At 35.8% G+C, this 16,586-nt stretch overlaps 1 protein-coding gene and 1 long non-coding RNA gene across 4 annotated transcripts in view; one reads left to right on the top strand and one right to left on the bottom strand.

Annotated features, from left to right (window-relative positions):
• Positions 1–16,586, bottom strand: part of DCLK1 (doublecortin like kinase 1) — a 208,796-nt gene that overhangs the window by 38,381 nt on the left and 153,829 nt on the right. For all 3 annotated transcript variants that reach the window (XM_072404171.1, XM_072404164.1, XM_072404179.1), the window contains 5 exons: positions 15,596–15,680; positions 13,803–13,911; positions 10,247–10,304; positions 5,669–5,788; positions 1,874–2,020 (listed from right to left, as the gene is read on the bottom strand). In XM_072404171.1, coding sequence (XP_072260272.1) covers positions 1,874–2,020; positions 5,669–5,788; positions 10,247–10,304; positions 13,803–13,911; positions 15,596–15,680 — 519 coding nt within the window. The remainder of the gene's footprint in view (positions 1–1,873; positions 2,021–5,668; positions 5,789–10,246; positions 10,305–13,802; positions 13,912–15,595; positions 15,681–16,586) is intronic.
• Positions 1–16,586, top strand: part of LOC140326019 (uncharacterized) — a 131,283-nt gene that overhangs the window by 28,155 nt on the left and 86,542 nt on the right. The window lies entirely within an intron of this gene.

Genomic DNA, 16,586 nt, shown 5'->3' with positions numbered 1-16,586 from the left:
AACTGACACCACACTGCCTAATATTATGTTGACACAAACATTTGTTCTAATTGCATTTTATTAAAATAATGTACCTGTTCCGACTTACATACAAATTCAACCTGAGAACAAACCTACAGTCCCTATCTTGTATTTAACCCGGGGACTAGCTGTACTAAACAGCAAAGGAGCAACAACAGCTTGGATCACTGGCATACAGCATAAATCCTAGCGTTGCCCCTAGACTGCCACTTTTCAGGGAACTATAGAAGGATGATTCCATGACAAAACAAATACATATTTGGATATAATGGTGGCCTTTTTATATTAGTCTGGAGTATATATATATAGTCCATTATGTGGACAGTTTGTGCAGGTTCATGAGCTCATTGCATATTCCATTTTAACAATGCGATTCCATTGCTGATGATATTTGTCCCAGGCATTTTAGTGAAAACATGCTGCAGGCTAAATCTGTCAAAGTCTCTTTCCTACAAAAAAGTTGCTTCCCACTAATGGATCAGCCAAGTTACTTAGTGAGTGCTATTCCTATTGTGTCTCACACTATTAATAACTGCTGACATGAGTGTTACAGCTTTGCCATACCAAACCTCCATGCTATAATTAAATATATATTTCAAAGAGAAAAATGGTATGACTCTCTCCTAATGAGAACACTATTATTATACTAGATGATAAACTGGCATTGGTGAATATTGGCATAGTTAGAAGTGACCTAGTCCAAGTCCACTCTATCCAACTTTCTGTCTTCCTAGACAGCAGCTGTGCTGGGTGCCAGCTTGACATTTCACATGTCAGATGATTGCTGTGCAAGCCAGCATGTCTGCACTGCTTTATTGGTAAGTAAATTTTACTTTTATTGATTTATTTTAAAGTGTAAAACTGAAAAAGTTTAACATGCAATACTCCAGAAGCAATGGGCTGCATCAACCCAAAGCAGCAGATTAGCAAAGTCCAAACCATTAAATACAAAATTTGATATGTTTCTATGAGATTTTGAATTGTCATGATTATTACCTAATGGTCTACAAAAGGAAATGACCCAAATCTGCAAACATGAAAACAAAATGGTCACATACCCTCTAAGGCAGTGTTTCTCAACCAGGGTTCCAATCTTAGAGGTTGCTAGGGGTTCCTTTAGGCATGAGCAGTTTGTGCCTTTTAGGTCAGTTTAATTGACACTAATGGTCTTTTTGGTTATCTGTAAGGGTAACATTCTTCCCACTGACCACCAGGCCAATTTTCTGTGATCTGTGGATATAGTAATTGTAGCGGGGTTCCCTGAGAACATGAAATTTATTTAAGGGGTTTCCCCATGTTAAAAAGGTTGAGAAACACTGCTCTAGGGGGTCTGTTTGTAAAGGAGGAATGTGACTTTCAACAAACATTTTTTTGGTTATGAATTATTCATTGTTTTAAAACACATTCACTGCAGAGAATGTTTGCTGAACATCAGATTCAGTGCTTTATAAATAACTTTATAAAGACTGCTGCCTTCTACCTCTCCATAATATTTTATATGTGCACCTTGTTCAAAAACCAAACCCATTCAATCTTTCAGTCGCAGAATTTTATTTACATTTTGTAATTTGAACTTTGCTAGGAAGTGGACACTCAAGTGGCAATTCCCCAGCACAGCCCTATCCCTCCTTGCACATCTGAGCCCTATCCTCTTCTGGGACTGTCATTTGCTGTCTATGTTGACCCAGCACCTCCATTATCTTCCTCCCCCTCCATTAGTAGCAGTACATTAGTGGCAGTAGTAGAGGAGCAGATACAACTATCATTTACAATATCTTCTGATTAGAAAATGTTTACAAACAATATAATTTTCCTAATATTAGAACAAAAGGCACAAAACATCAGCTCTTACCAGCAGGTTCTCCGGTTTGATATCCCTATGAACAATGTTCAAGCTGTGCAGGTATTTGATGGCACTCATTAAGTTATACAACATCCCATTAGCGTCTCGTTCTGTATATTTGTTAGTGGAAGTGATAGCATCAAACAGATCTCCTCCCTGCCAAAGAAATCAAATAAAATGAATCAAAAGCACAATACAAGCACAATATCAATGTTGCCATCTACATGGCGTCTGCAAGTACAGAAAGACACAGAAACAAAAGTCTATTTAAAAAGGTTTTTTTTATATATATTTAGGTTGCTGGATCACAACCTAGCCCTGCATCTCAGAACACCATATTCTAACAGAGCTGGCTTTTTCTAATATCTACAGGCTGCTAGGTGGAAGAACATTTATTGGGACTTAGCCCTTGAGGATTCCAAAACGAACTACAGGATTTTGTTTTCTGCAGGCAATGGACCTGATTTATTAAAGCTCCCCAAGGCTGGAGAAGACATACTTTCATCGGTGATCCAGTAAACCTTGATGGATTCCTTAAAAATCTTTTGCTATTTGTTAGCAAATCTTTTCAATCCTGGACCAGATCCATTCCAGGTTTGCTGAATCACCCAGCTTCAAGGATGAAGTAGTATCCTCCTCAGCCTTTGAGAGCTTTGATTAATAGGGGTCAATGTGTATGAGCTTTCAGAATTGTTGCCCCAGAAGGTCTCATACAACATAAATGCATTGAAATAATCTGAGAACATTAAAAACATCAATTTCTTATCATTTATTACCATGTTGTGGGTCATAAATTGTTTTAACTGTATCAGAGCACTGTTTAGATGAAGTAGAACTGTGGCTGGGCTTTAAACATTATTATTTATATATACTTAACAAGCAGTAAACAAAAAAGACCTTTCCCTGACCTCTGTAGCTTCAGACACTGTGGAATTATTCATCCTCAAAGTTTGCACCTAAAACTTCCCAGGTTCCCTTTTCACTTTCTCTTGATTGCTTGGCTCTCTCAACGATGAGTTGACACCCATAAATGCAAAAAGAAATATGGTGGGGAAACCGGACTTAAATGACTTAACAATAAGGAAGAATTGCTCCATCTATGGCTGTGAATACTGAGGTCAGTGGGGGCTTGTTTTACTTACTGTTTGTTTGGAATCAATTTTGTTTGTAGGTTGGATCCTAACTAGTTGTTGTGATGGAAAGCAGACAGTTCTGGTGAAAGATGTATGTAAAAGAAGCCTTATGATGAGTGGAATGAACACAGGTAGTCCCCGTGTTACATATGAGATAGGGACTGTAGGTTTGTTCTTAGGTTGAATTTGAATGTAAGTTGGAACAGGTACATTATTTGTTCTTATTGATTTTATGGATGTGGTATTTGCAGTCTGGACTGCATGGTCTGATAACAACATTCATTGGAACTGTTACAAAGACTAAAGAAGGTGTAAATCTACTTAATTGTCCAACTGTATTAAGAATTCAAATCTTGGCTTGGTGTTCAAAATCTTGGGTGGCAATATAAGCTGGAAACAAAACTTCATGAACTGAAAAGTCTCAAGTTGACCATTCTGTTCTAAAGCATACTCTGTATTTATGAAAATAATTTTTATATTTTTTTATATTGTGACAAATATACAAATCAGGTCTCCAAAAAAGAATATTCATATTTGAAGCCACTTTATAAAAATGGCTGGGCCTCGCTAAGCTACTCCTGCACTCGGAGTTCTTCACATATGGAGTGCAGCCTTTCCTCTCTCACTTCTAGAATGTCAGCCAGACACATAAGAGTTATCATTAGCTTTTCCAAAAGGAATGTAAATGATCCCCTAATTCCAGAATCAGTAACTTTCAAAAGACAAAGCCTTGCACACAATGATATGTGACCGCCGTTTTATGTGTAAGTCTAGGATGTGATAGATGTGAACAGAAAGGGAGGGACAGATCGGAGGATGTTTAAGATCATTGGCAATAGGCAGGATGAAAGTGTAAAGCCGGTAACATGATATCACATGGATCTGTGCCTGATTAGGTCCTCAGGCACAACATAAGTAGGATCTCTGTCAACCTGCAAAGCTCTGCTAATATCTGATATGGCTGGGAACTTTTAGCAGGATGAAAAATGAAATAGGTTAATGAATATTATTTAGTGAATACAAAGATATGGATAACGCTAGAAGGATGGAAGCATCATTGGAAATTGGTCCCAGATTGCCTAACAAAGATTAGTACCACCTGTTTCTTGGCAGGGTTTGAGTTATGTAATGCTTTGTGAATCCACTAGATGGCAGTGCTCCCCACTCAGTGACAATGAGGAATAATGTCACTTAAACTGCAGCAACATGAATGTACAATACAGAGAGCAAAGGGAAAACCAGGAAGAACACATGTAGGTATTTTTCTGGACAGGAACTCAGCTGATGATATTAATTGAGAAATGTTTCACTTTGATGGACTGTAGCTATTTGATGCAATTAGGTGGCTTGTAACTTGCTGGGGGCAATTCTTGATCTGATTCATGACCTATGTATCATTATTTTGTTAAGCATCTATAAATAATATTTGAACATGTATTTTTTTCTTGTTAGGTATTCATTTTATTCTGCTAAACTAGGAAAAGAAGTTGAATCTGACCCCTTTTTAATGACACCCTGGCCTTATAATGCTCACTATGCTGTGGGTGGATCAGGAAGACGCTTCGAAATCGTCCAGAAATCTAATCCAGCTCTGGAGCCACATTGGCCATATTGACATAAAACACACTATTACTATAGATAATAATAATAGTAATAAGTATAACCCCTGCCAATGTCTAATAGTTTTGGATAATGTCCGTTTATTATTATTGCTGACTATGGGGCCATTGGGGAGATTTCCCCTCTTTCCACTTTCTGTAATGGAAAACATTAAGAAATGATAAGAAGAAATCCCCTATTCTACCTGTTTTAATCTAAATGTCCTCATTGAGAGATTTGTCCTGACTGTTCTGATGGCTACTGGAGGAGACACGACATTGGGTCTGATTTATCAAAGCTCTCCAAAGCTGGAGAAGATACACTTTTATCAGTGAACCTGGGTGGTCAAGCAAACCTGGAATGGATCTGGTCCAGAATTGAAAATATTTGGTTACAAATAGAAAATTACTTTCAAGAAATCCATTCCAGGTTTGCTGGATAGTCCTGGACATCATGTCCTGCAGGAACCCATATCAGTCAGGTCTGGATCCAGGGTAGGAATACCTGGGGAATTGCCTAGGGCCACCACCTTCTCCAGGAATCCAACTGACAGAATAGCAGAATGCTGGAAGAATAGCAGGGTGCTGGAATGGTGCATATGGGACCCTCACTTTATATTTGTCCAGGGCCATATTTTGTCTAAAACCTTCCCTGTAAAATGTTTTTGTAGATAGATTTAGGCTGTTGCTCATGGACCACTACAATGGTAATAGCCAGCTGAGATACACAGACATACACGTATAGTGGTAAGCAAGCAAACAACTTTGCTCTAAGGTCCCTTACAGAATTGCAGCAAACAACATGACTGTAGCGCCTGCTCAGCCACACTTCCAACCATTCCTATTCAAATGTTTGGCAGCAGTCGGACACCACTTTGCATAAACGTTTGCACAGAATTGCATCTGTATTGTGGCTGTGCGGCTGCTTGTTTTCTTTTATGTGAAATTATAACAGCTGCTTCAGAGTTACCGGTACCCCTTGTGTGCTATCTCCATATACATTACATTAAAAATAATTTCATACAAGTTCTTTGTATAGAAATCCTGGAAAAATATAAGATGAATTTGCCAACCTTTACAAGTTCCATCACCAGATACAGCTCGTTTGGCATATCCATCTCCTCAATGAGAAGCACAATATTGGGATGTTTCACTCTCCTCAGGATAGAGACCTCATTTTGGATCATATGCTCCTGGAAAAGGAAATAGATAGGGGTTAATAACAAAACACAGGGCTAATTTTAAATAAATCAACCCCCAGTCCCTATTGTAACATGCCCCCATAGCCACTTTTGGATGGACTTTTATTTATGTATAATAAACCAGATTATTCTACATGTAATAATAATTAAATGTCATTTTCTTTTATTAATTCATTAAAGAAACATAATTATATTAGGAAAGAAAGTTTTCAAATATTCAGCTTTTTGTTCTCTGTCTACTAAAAAATATGTATACTGACATTGCTAGTCTTTATTTCTGAAAATCCTAGCTGCCTGGCTGATCTCCTTTAATACAGTGGTCCTGGTTTACTAAAGCTCTCCAAGGCTGGAGAGGATACACTTTTATCAGTGAAGCTGGGTGATCCAGCAAACCTGGAATGGATCTGGTTCATGATTGAAAACATTTGCTAACAAATAACAAATGACTATAGAAATCCATTCCAGGTTTGCTGGATCACAAAGCTTCATTGTGGGAAGTGTATCATCTCCAGCCTGGGAGTCACAGACCAAGAATAGCATTTAAAATCCATTTTTTCAAACTTGCCTACCCATCTTCTTCTGTCTTTTGAAACCATCACTACTTCCCACCACTACATATCTCCCATGTTATTGTGTGTAAATTAACTCCACCTACTAGATTGTAAGCTCTTCGGGGCAGGTTCCTCTGCTCCTGTATCACTGTCTGTATTCATCTGTCATTTGCAACCCCTATTTAATGTACAGCGCTGCGTAATATGTTGGAGCTATATAAATCCTGTTTATTATTATTATTATTATTATTAATAATAATAATAATAATAATAATAATGATAAACAATAAAATGTCCAAATCAAGAGTTCTAATTTCTCAGTTGCATATATATATATATACTGTCCAGCAGCCAAGACAGTGGGTACCACAATGTTTTATGTCTTCATGTAAGTATTTTCACTTCGACTTGGGGCCACAATGCCCAACTTATAATAAATGCACTGGCCCTGGGGGGTAAATGACCCTTAGCTCAGTCCTTTGCTGGAATACTATTTATAAATCTGATTTTTCCACTTCCCATGCATAACAGTATTACATTTCCTATAAATAAAAACTGCAATCATACTCTAAAAAAACAATGTCTGCATAGTTACAATGCAATTTCAGAAAATTCAGCCATCCCTTCTGTAAACATTTTCTGACTTCCAGCCAAATAGCAATTTTAGAAGGAGGTCAGCAGTAGCAGATCGTGGATTTCTCCTGAGACAGGTTTCCTTTAAAACAGTCCAGGCACAAACATGAAATTATTCCTGATGACTGGCGAGCAGATTAGTGCAAATTAGAAGTAATTTCAGTTTTAAAAAATTAAGATAAAATGTCAGATCAAAGAGCTTGGCTATTAAAAATGAAAGAATTTTGTTTAGAAAGTATTTCTTTAAAGCTGTTCTGTAGGGTTACATGGACAACTTATCACATGTTGGGGGAAAAAGTCCCTCCTGGCACCCCAAGGCCGGTCAGGTTAATTACCTGGATCTAAATATTTGAAGCTTAACTTTATAATTAATGAATTGTGTATTCAAACTTCCATTGAATGTCTTTATGGTGACTTGATGATTAAGCCGCACCAGGCAGTGAACTACATTAAAGCTGCTCTCCTGTGGCATTTCTTTGTTCATTTGTGAAGCATGGCGCTCGGATGGAAGATGGGACTATGAGGTTTAGGACTTTTTTGGTATGTGTTTACTAGATAAAAACATTCCTATAGCTACTTTTAACAATATAAATCCTTATATGTTTTGGCATTTCTTCCTCATGTAGCAAATTTTAATTCTTACTGTACAGTACCGCATTCCAAACCCCATAGGAAAATATTGCATGTGCAACTTAGGTCCGCTTGTTCAAACAGTGAATAAAATATTAATTTGCTATATGTTTATGTTGACCTTAAATATATTTAAACATTAAATATATTTAAACATATTGATGTCACCTGTAAGAGGTATCTTTTCCTAAACTAAAACTAATTTTAATATTTACTGAAAGCAAAATTCCCATTCATTTATTTGTGTAGTTGCCTACTTAAACAAAGCTCATATGCCTTACAATGTGCAAGGTGCAAGGAACTATACTTGGACTAGGACTGATATTATATATATATTATTGATATTATATATATATATATATATATATATATATATATATATACCGATAGTATATATATATAATATATATTTTATATATTATAGGTCTAATATTCTAATTAGGTTACACAAAAAAATGCGTTCTGCAGTTAAAATTGCCCAGTAGCACTGCAATACTATGAATAAAATACTTAGACACTGATTTTAAGTTTTTGATTAGGTGTAAACCTTATACCTTGAATGTAAGAAGTTTCCCTGCAAATCAAAAATTATTTTGATTTTTTTGTGGGACTTTAATTTTGGCATAGATAATCCAAACAATGAAATTTATACTATATAAAAATGAATTTTATTCATAACAAATCATTAAAAACATCACATTAAAATCATTTTAGTTGTTGCATGATACATGGTGTATATGGTACATCAATACATTTTTCAGCATTGATTAACATTATCTTATATAGCACAAACACTTAATAGGGTTACAGATTTAACCACATACAATCAAATAGGTTTTCTATGCCAATATTTCAAATTTACAGCCAACTCTCAACGTGTTTCGCAAATCAAGTCTGCTTCTTCAGGAACGTTGGAAAAAAGTAAAACTTTACTGTAAATATATATCTAGATCATAAATACTCAATTGTATGTGGGTAAATCTGTAACCCTATTAAGTGTTTGTGCTATATAAGATAATGTTCTTGTATGCTGAAAATTTAACAACAAAAAACATTTAAATTTTATGTTTTTAAAGATTTATTAATAAAATTCATGTTTTTTTTGATGGATTTTTTTATTATTGAGATTGTTTTTTTTATGATTGTTTTTTTATTTGGATTATCTTTGCCAAATTAAAAGTCTCACAAAATTAAATTAAATAATTCAAACCAATTATTCGATATTCATCTGACGAGATGTGGCATTTGATAAAATCACACCTAGAGGGATTTTATAGATTGTTCAAAAAAAGCTTCCCTGCAAAGTTATAAGGTTTGCCCCAACCCCTGTTTTTGTCACTTTTGCATGTAATATAAAAAAGGATTTTATACACTAAACACTTTTGTTATATATCAACAACATAGAGTTAAGAATACAATATATTCCTGTATGGGGTTTCTATTCCTATGACCTTGGTGGATAACCCACATTTTTTGGAATAACAAAAACTGAAAGTGTAGACTTCTAATACAAGAATTAAAAATACATTTATTAATATTAGAACACAAAGAGTTAATCTTTTTGTGAGTTTTATGATTAGAAAAATGTAGGTCTAGTTTAAAACTCATAATTCCTCTCAAGTCTCTAATTACATTTCCAGTCCCCTGACTTCAGTACTGCTCATTATAAAAGCAGATTTCTTCTTCCTGGCTGCATGGGGATAATGTAGTGGGGTGCTCTGACTGCACAGGGAACTCTATAAATTATTGATTTCCACTTACTCCACTGGAGAAATAATGGCATGTGATATACAGTCCTTATAGACACTACGAGAGCTTTACAGTAATTAACTTAATATATATTGTATGATTAATGCGACTTTATACAGTCAGGATGCCGGTGGTGAAATCAGGTTAACTTGGTCATGTATTTCATGTATACTATTCATTTTTTTGATGTCCCCCACCAAAAAAATATAACAAATGAGAAAAAGTGCAATCAAAGTTATGGCTTATTCACAAGTTTGTGATTTAGTGTGTTGCAGTAAAAAGCATATTAAAAAGTCATATCTAATAATAATCAATATATACCATGAAGAATGGCAGAAAAAAATATATATATTCAATATGGACAGGCTTAAAATCATTGGTCCGCACTTTTCAAAGAATTCTATTAGTATTAGCACGGGTAGACATAGGGAGGTGGGGGTAGACATAGGGAGGTGGAAAGCGGCCCAATGCCCAAAGGCCTCCAGAGGGGCCCCAAGTCAGTTTGGCGATGGTCCCAAGTCATTTCTATACAGAGGCCCACTGTTAGCTATGTCTGTCACTGAGCATTGGTATTCTAGAGTCTGAAATAGAAGTATTACATTACATTGCTAATTCACCTTTTCATATACAGTACAAAAAGAAACAATATAGGTTTTAGAAGTTACAGTACATAGAATATCTGCAGGAAAGAGGCAACAATAAGTCAACCACAATAGACAAAGTTCTGTGTTTTGAGGTTTACTTTAAAAAGGGTCAAACAAGGAAGGAGACTTTTCCCACTAATGTAAGACGAAGGTTCAGGGGACCACATCTGACCACATTTGAATATATTGCTTCCGTTACATTTGCAAAGTTTTGATTTTGCCAATAAAAAAAAAAAACTTACTTTTCCTCGGCACTTGCTTTTGTTGATGATTTTCAATGCATACTCTCTGCCAGTTGACCTAGTTAAAAGACAAATAAAATCATAAATTAAAGTGAATGGGACACTTTAATTATACAGTTTAGGTGGGGTGGTTGTGTCTTGATGTACCTTGAAATTTATCATTTTGGGGGAATCTGGAAGCAGAAGATGGTAATCAGCCTAAGCAGGTAGGTCATCAGTGCAGAAAGAAGATAGGAATGGGTCATTAGTCTATGGGGGAAGACCACCAATCCAAGACAGAGATTAGGAGTTTGCATTAGACTGTATGGATAGGTATTTTTTTAAGAGTTTGCATTAGTTTATGGGGTTCTTGGATGGATGCAGGAAACATTGAAAAAGAACACACTAAGCAGAGATAAAACTTAATAGTACCCCGGTGGCAAAGCTAGGTAGATTGTGTTGAAGAGGCTGCTAGTAGGGGTGATAGGACCTTTGACATAGGTGGCATAATAGTGTAAACTGTGCAAAGAGAAGGCACACAAAATAAACCAAAAATCAATCAATCATCTATAGGGGAGATTAACATAAGTTAACACATCACTACCATCCACAGTCATATGTTTGCTATTCTGGGAGAGTTTCGGACCTGAAGTGACTACACATCGGGTATACACAAGTTTGGTTGTTTAACATTAGACTTTTCCACTTTACAATGCTGGAAGGTTTGCATTTCCTGATACTGTCCATGTGTTGCTGCCTAAAAGAGGATAGCAGCAGAAAAAAGTTGGAAATCTCTTATCAAAATTTACACCAAGGAGTCCACAAACTATTTTATTTTTTACACCTTATTAGAGTTAGGTCAAGCAGTGCTTTTCCTAACAATACTCAGTATATAAAGCATGTCACTGATATACAAATTTTGGTAGACAGGCTTTCTTACAATTGATTGATAATATTTGAACCTTTAGGTACAGCTTTAATCCTATTCTCAGGCTCATCCAGATCTTTTCCAGCTGCAGTAAGAAATGATGAACCTCTGATTCCAATCCAGATTTGGGAGATGAGCTGTACCGCCCAGCTGCTCCTTATTGTTTTTTTATTAATCATCTTAAAATGCAGCCCCCACAATAAAGAAGAATACCGGAGCAAGAGACCTCCATCTATCAATCCTGTCTGCACACTATTTATGTGATGACTTATTAATGCAATACAGTCTAGGTATTATTAATTACTCACAAAAATTAAACTCAGGCTTTTCCCAAACTGACCCAAAAGTATAACAAAGAGTATTGTATACATTCTTTTTCCACTATATCATTTATAACATTATGTCCAGACTATTTATTATGGCCAGACCTTTTTGCCTGTTTTAATCAGATTTTAATATTTCATTTATAATAAAAAAATTGATGAATATTCTGAATATGTTAACTTAAATAGCTTAGATCTATAATGAAGTATAGGTTCAATCAGTGAGGCATTTCCTGTGTTAATATTTTTCCATGTTTCATTTTCAGAATATTCCTTCCATAAATTTAAATGGCATGAGCCATATTGGACCTATCCCCAAATTGCAAGCACTTGCCCAACTGCATGGGTCATTTTTCTAAAGTCTGTACTTGTGAGGGGTAGGAAGGGAGCACAATGTCCGCGCCAATTTCAATTAGTGCACACTTGAAATCTTATCTCCTAACTTCTCTGATTACCCAAACCGGTCGCAAAACTTAATGTTATATTATAGTTTACACAGTTAGATTGTGTATCTCAATATAATGTTCCAAACGCAAAGGTATTGTGCATCCTTCTGAATGTGTTGGGGGTCACATTTGACTAGATCTAGACCATTAATCTAGATCAGTGTTTCTCAACCAGGATTTCAAAGGTCACTGGGGCTTCTTCGGCCAAGGAGCAATTTGTTCCTCTAAGGTCGAGTTAAAGAGAAAGTAAACTGAAAAATGTCGAAAAAAAAAATCCACTTTTCTTCAATCCTGCAGTGCAGCCGATCGGTCCGGAGGTCTCTTTCATGGGGTCCTGCGTCGTCCTCACATGCGCCTCGGAGCCGGTGCTCTGGGCGCCTCCATCTTCTCCTTTTCTTATGGGTTCTTCTTCTTACGTCACCCGACCCAGGCGCAAGATCGGGTGACGTAGGTTGGAAAAAAACTTGCCGATCTCACTGTGCATGCGTGAGATTGATAATTTTTTACCCTTTTCATGAAAAGGCCCCTTTTAGGCATGTGTAGAAGGAGCACCCAAGAGCCTCCTGGCATGCATAAGGTAGGTATCTTTAGGTAGGCTTTGTGCTCCCATTTATTCTCGATTGGCTTGGCGATGGAGAATTAGGACGCACCTTTTTTTTTTTTATTAAAAAGGATGTTGCATTAAAAAAGCAAACAGAATTTTTACTTTACATAAAAGGGTTGTCTACCCTTTTATGTAAAGTGAAATTTCTGAGTTTATGTACGCTTTAAGTGACACCAATGGTCCTTATGGCTCTCTGGAAGGGTGATATCCTGACTGGCCAGCAATGTAAGAGGCATTCTACATGCTTGTGATTATAGTAATTATGGGAGGGGTTTCCTGATGACCTGAAAATTATTTCAAGGGTTTCTCCTTAAAATATTTAAGGAATACTTATCTAGAGGGTGAAGGCCACCAGTTATTGTATTAAGATCCAGGCATTTAAATGTGCAGAACTCAACTAAATATTTGAAATAGTCATTTATTTTACACCTTTCAGCCCATATGAAGCAAACAACATAGTAAAAACTAAGCTACTTTTCCATCTGGCATCTAGTTTTTGTACTACAAGAATCACTGAGCCATCACAGCAGCCTCATCTCCCTCCTGTGTAATATAAAGGTGGTGAGTTCGTTTTAGTTCATATTTGTTACTCCTTTTTCCTAGGGGATCAATGCTGTTCACCGTTCTATTCCTGTGATGATCTTCAAGCTGTGATATAATTACACATTAATTCAATAACAGGCTGTGATGAACCTATCGAAATCCACAAAGCTCCTGGCACAGTTTTTTCAGAAAGAAATTCTTAGCATCCACGCATTCTCCTAAAAGGGTTTATAGAAGTGCCTCCAGGAATATCAGACATTTTCTCACCGTGTTAAGTTTATTTTAGGAAAAATTACTGTATCAGACATCAGAAATTCCTATAAACATATTAAAAGTGCAGACGTGATTTGAATAAACTTATCCAAGTGACTGGTAAAGTTGAATCAGTCATCAAGAGGTAACACATAGACCCTGATATATTAAAGCTCTTTAAGGCTGGAGAGAATACACTTTCATCAATGAACCTGGGTGATCCAGCAAACCTGACTGAATATTGAAAACAATTGCTAACAAACAGCAAATTACTTTTAAGAAATCCATTCCAGGTTTCCTGGATCACCCAGGCTCACTGATGAAAATGTATCCTCTCCTGTCTTGGAAAGCTTTAATAAATCAGTTCATTTTATCTAAAAAGCACTCAGGACACTAAGCCCATTTCAGACAAGTGGTTGACCATAGCGTTGTATGGCAGGCTCAGCCGTGCTCTCAACTGCTCCCATTTCATGTCACTTACCTTTCTACACACTCTTTAACAATGGCAAAGTTTCCATCTCCTATGGTCCTTCCAACTTTATATCTTTCCGCTATAGAAACTGGTACTTGGAAGCCTTCATCCATAAAGTCTGCAATAAAAATGTAAAAAAGTTACCTAAACATTCATAACCTCAAATTCTTGTAAATCAGTTTCTTTCAACTAAGAACACTGCTTGTATATGGTGAAAAATTGTCATTTAAATGTAACCTTTTCTTAGTTTAGGTCTAATCTTAGTTTAGGTCTAATCTTAGGTTGACTGGCCTTTTAAATAAATCTGAAGCTGTTAGCATTATCAATTTCATATCTGCAGATATTTATCTGAGAACACTCAGCAAAGATTTAGGAGAGGTAAAGGACAAATTTGGTTATCGCTGATAAATACGTAGTAAGAATGCAATTTGCAGGATGTCCACAATAAAGAACCCCATAAGAAATTCCTTTTTTATTTCTTAAGGCTTTAGGATTTTCTCTTTATGTTGACATGGTGAACAATTTGTCCAACAAAAATACCAGGGACTGGGACAAATTAAAATATTTTCTAAATGTTTGAGCCTTTGCAGCAAAAGTTTTATAAAAGGAAAGCATGTCGATAATAGGTCACGTATATTATCGATCCCATCTACTGCAAATGATAAAATGGATATCAATATGCTCTGCATCATAAATGAGCCCCAAATATACGGTTCACTTATAACCCTGTCAACATTAAGCATTATAGGGTTTTCCAAAGAAAGAGCATAATATGAGCCTAAAGCTATAATCTGTACTACTTTAGTATATTATAATAGTACTTCCTTTGAAGCAGCATTTTTTGCCGTAGACTACAAAGAAAGGGATTTCTCGCCCAACATGAAAGTAGTATAAGGATGCAGTATAAATGGCTAAATTGCATGATAGCTTTTCAATACACATTGCAGCAAAGGCTGACCTGGAGATATGTGCAATTCGGCCACTAGAGGGAGAACAGCCTCTATTTTTGGAAAAGGTATCAGAGAAAGTGATTACCATACCTATTTGTAACAAGCAGAAATATAAAGCACATTGCACAGGTAGGAGAATCAGAGAACTTATATAATATTATTATATTTACCAACTTTGCAGTAAAACTGCATGTTAAAATGAAACAATGACATCTAAATTCTCCTGTATAAGAAATCATATTATGAGTAATGCAATTTAAATTTTCTATTAATTTGCATGATCTAAACTCTTTAATAAATATTGATCTTTACATAATGAAAATGTATATTGATTACAAATTTGTTTTGAAAGATTATAAGTGTTTAATTTTCTTTTCATATTTGCAACTTGATAATTCTTCATTCAACCAATAAACTGCTAATAACAAATGCTTTTGAAGGCCTCTATAAATTAGGAGAAAGTCTCTGTTTTGATTCTTGCCAAATGTAAACCTTGTTAATTAGTATAGCAAATTACTAACGTAACTGTTCATCGTCTGACTCCTAGCATGTGCAGCTTAGTTTGGGGTGCTCGGATCCCCGATGGAATGAATTCCTGTGCATCTTTATGGAAGTCACACCATCATGGTCAATTAAGATGGCCAAAGAGCAAAATCAGAAAGAGAAAGAAGAGGTGAGTGCAAAAAATTGTGATCATGCAGGTAAGGTTATTTTATCACCTGTACCTTCTGCAATAAGAGGCCTGCCTGGTAATTTAAAAAAAAAAAATTGGGTTGGTTCTGTTTTCAGAAGTATATAAGACAAGTAAATAATCATGTAGAAACCCTATGTAACATTATTCCACATTATTACCTTCTGTTAAGAGGTCACTTTCATCCATGGAACTGCACACTTTGGTGGATGCTAATGAGGTAGAGGAGCCACTGTGCTGGGAGCCCTGGAAATAATAAAAAATGTAAACTTATTTATTATGAACATCTTTACACCTAACCAGAGAGTCAGATAATGTTTATCTGAGCTGTTCAATTCTGAACAAAAATAAAATTAATTTGATGCATGATGGAATTTTTTCCTCTGTAAACACTGTAATCACCATAGGATGGATTTAATTACAGATGACTGAATGTGTACTCTCTGATGGGGAATCGTACATATTGTAGGATTAGAAAAAGGAGTTTACCGTGATCTTTTTTTTTGTGATAATTCAGTAGAATGTTGCTGACTTTTTATGGAATAAATGAAAAGTGATGTGTTGCCCACCTTTCCCAACAAGATTCTATCTGTTATTTTACTAACACAGTTGTTATCCAAAATAACGCATCAATTGGGGGAAGCACAAAGGTTAGGAAACCTAAGGGTTAGACAACCTCATATTTTTATTTAAAAAGGTGATATGACTATGAAAAAATTCAAACAATAAAGGGGGTACAGGTGCCACGTACAGATAGATTTATTATTAAGAGGATGCCTCCAGTATTTCCCTCCACCACTTTTACAGTTTTTTATACAACTCTAAAATGTTTAGTTCATTAAATTGCATGTTATCATGTAAGTTCTACTAGGTAGGGTTTTTGGAGCTTGGTAATCTTGATGTAGAATAGTATATCAGTATATGTGAGTTAACATGGTAACTCTATAGAAATTAGGTTATTGGAGAGGGATTTCAGAGATGAGGATTAACATTGGAGTTAATCAAATTATTCACACAGTATAGCTTTCTACTTTTGCCATAGAGGCTGGGAAATAATAAAGGGAAGCAGACCTTAATTCAAATTACATTTACATTTTTATCACTGGAAGTTTAGATGTGCAGTGTATCTCTCTCCATGTCATGCCTTTAAAT

Source organism: Pyxicephalus adspersus, chromosome 1, assembly GCF_032062135.1.
Source record: "Pyxicephalus adspersus chromosome 1, UCB_Pads_2.0, whole genome shotgun sequence".
Classification (NCBI taxonomy): Eukaryota; Metazoa; Chordata; class Amphibia; order Anura; family Pyxicephalidae; genus Pyxicephalus; species Pyxicephalus adspersus.
The sequence above is the reverse complement of the archived record's forward strand: the minus strand, read 5'-3'. Positions and strand labels throughout refer to the sequence as shown.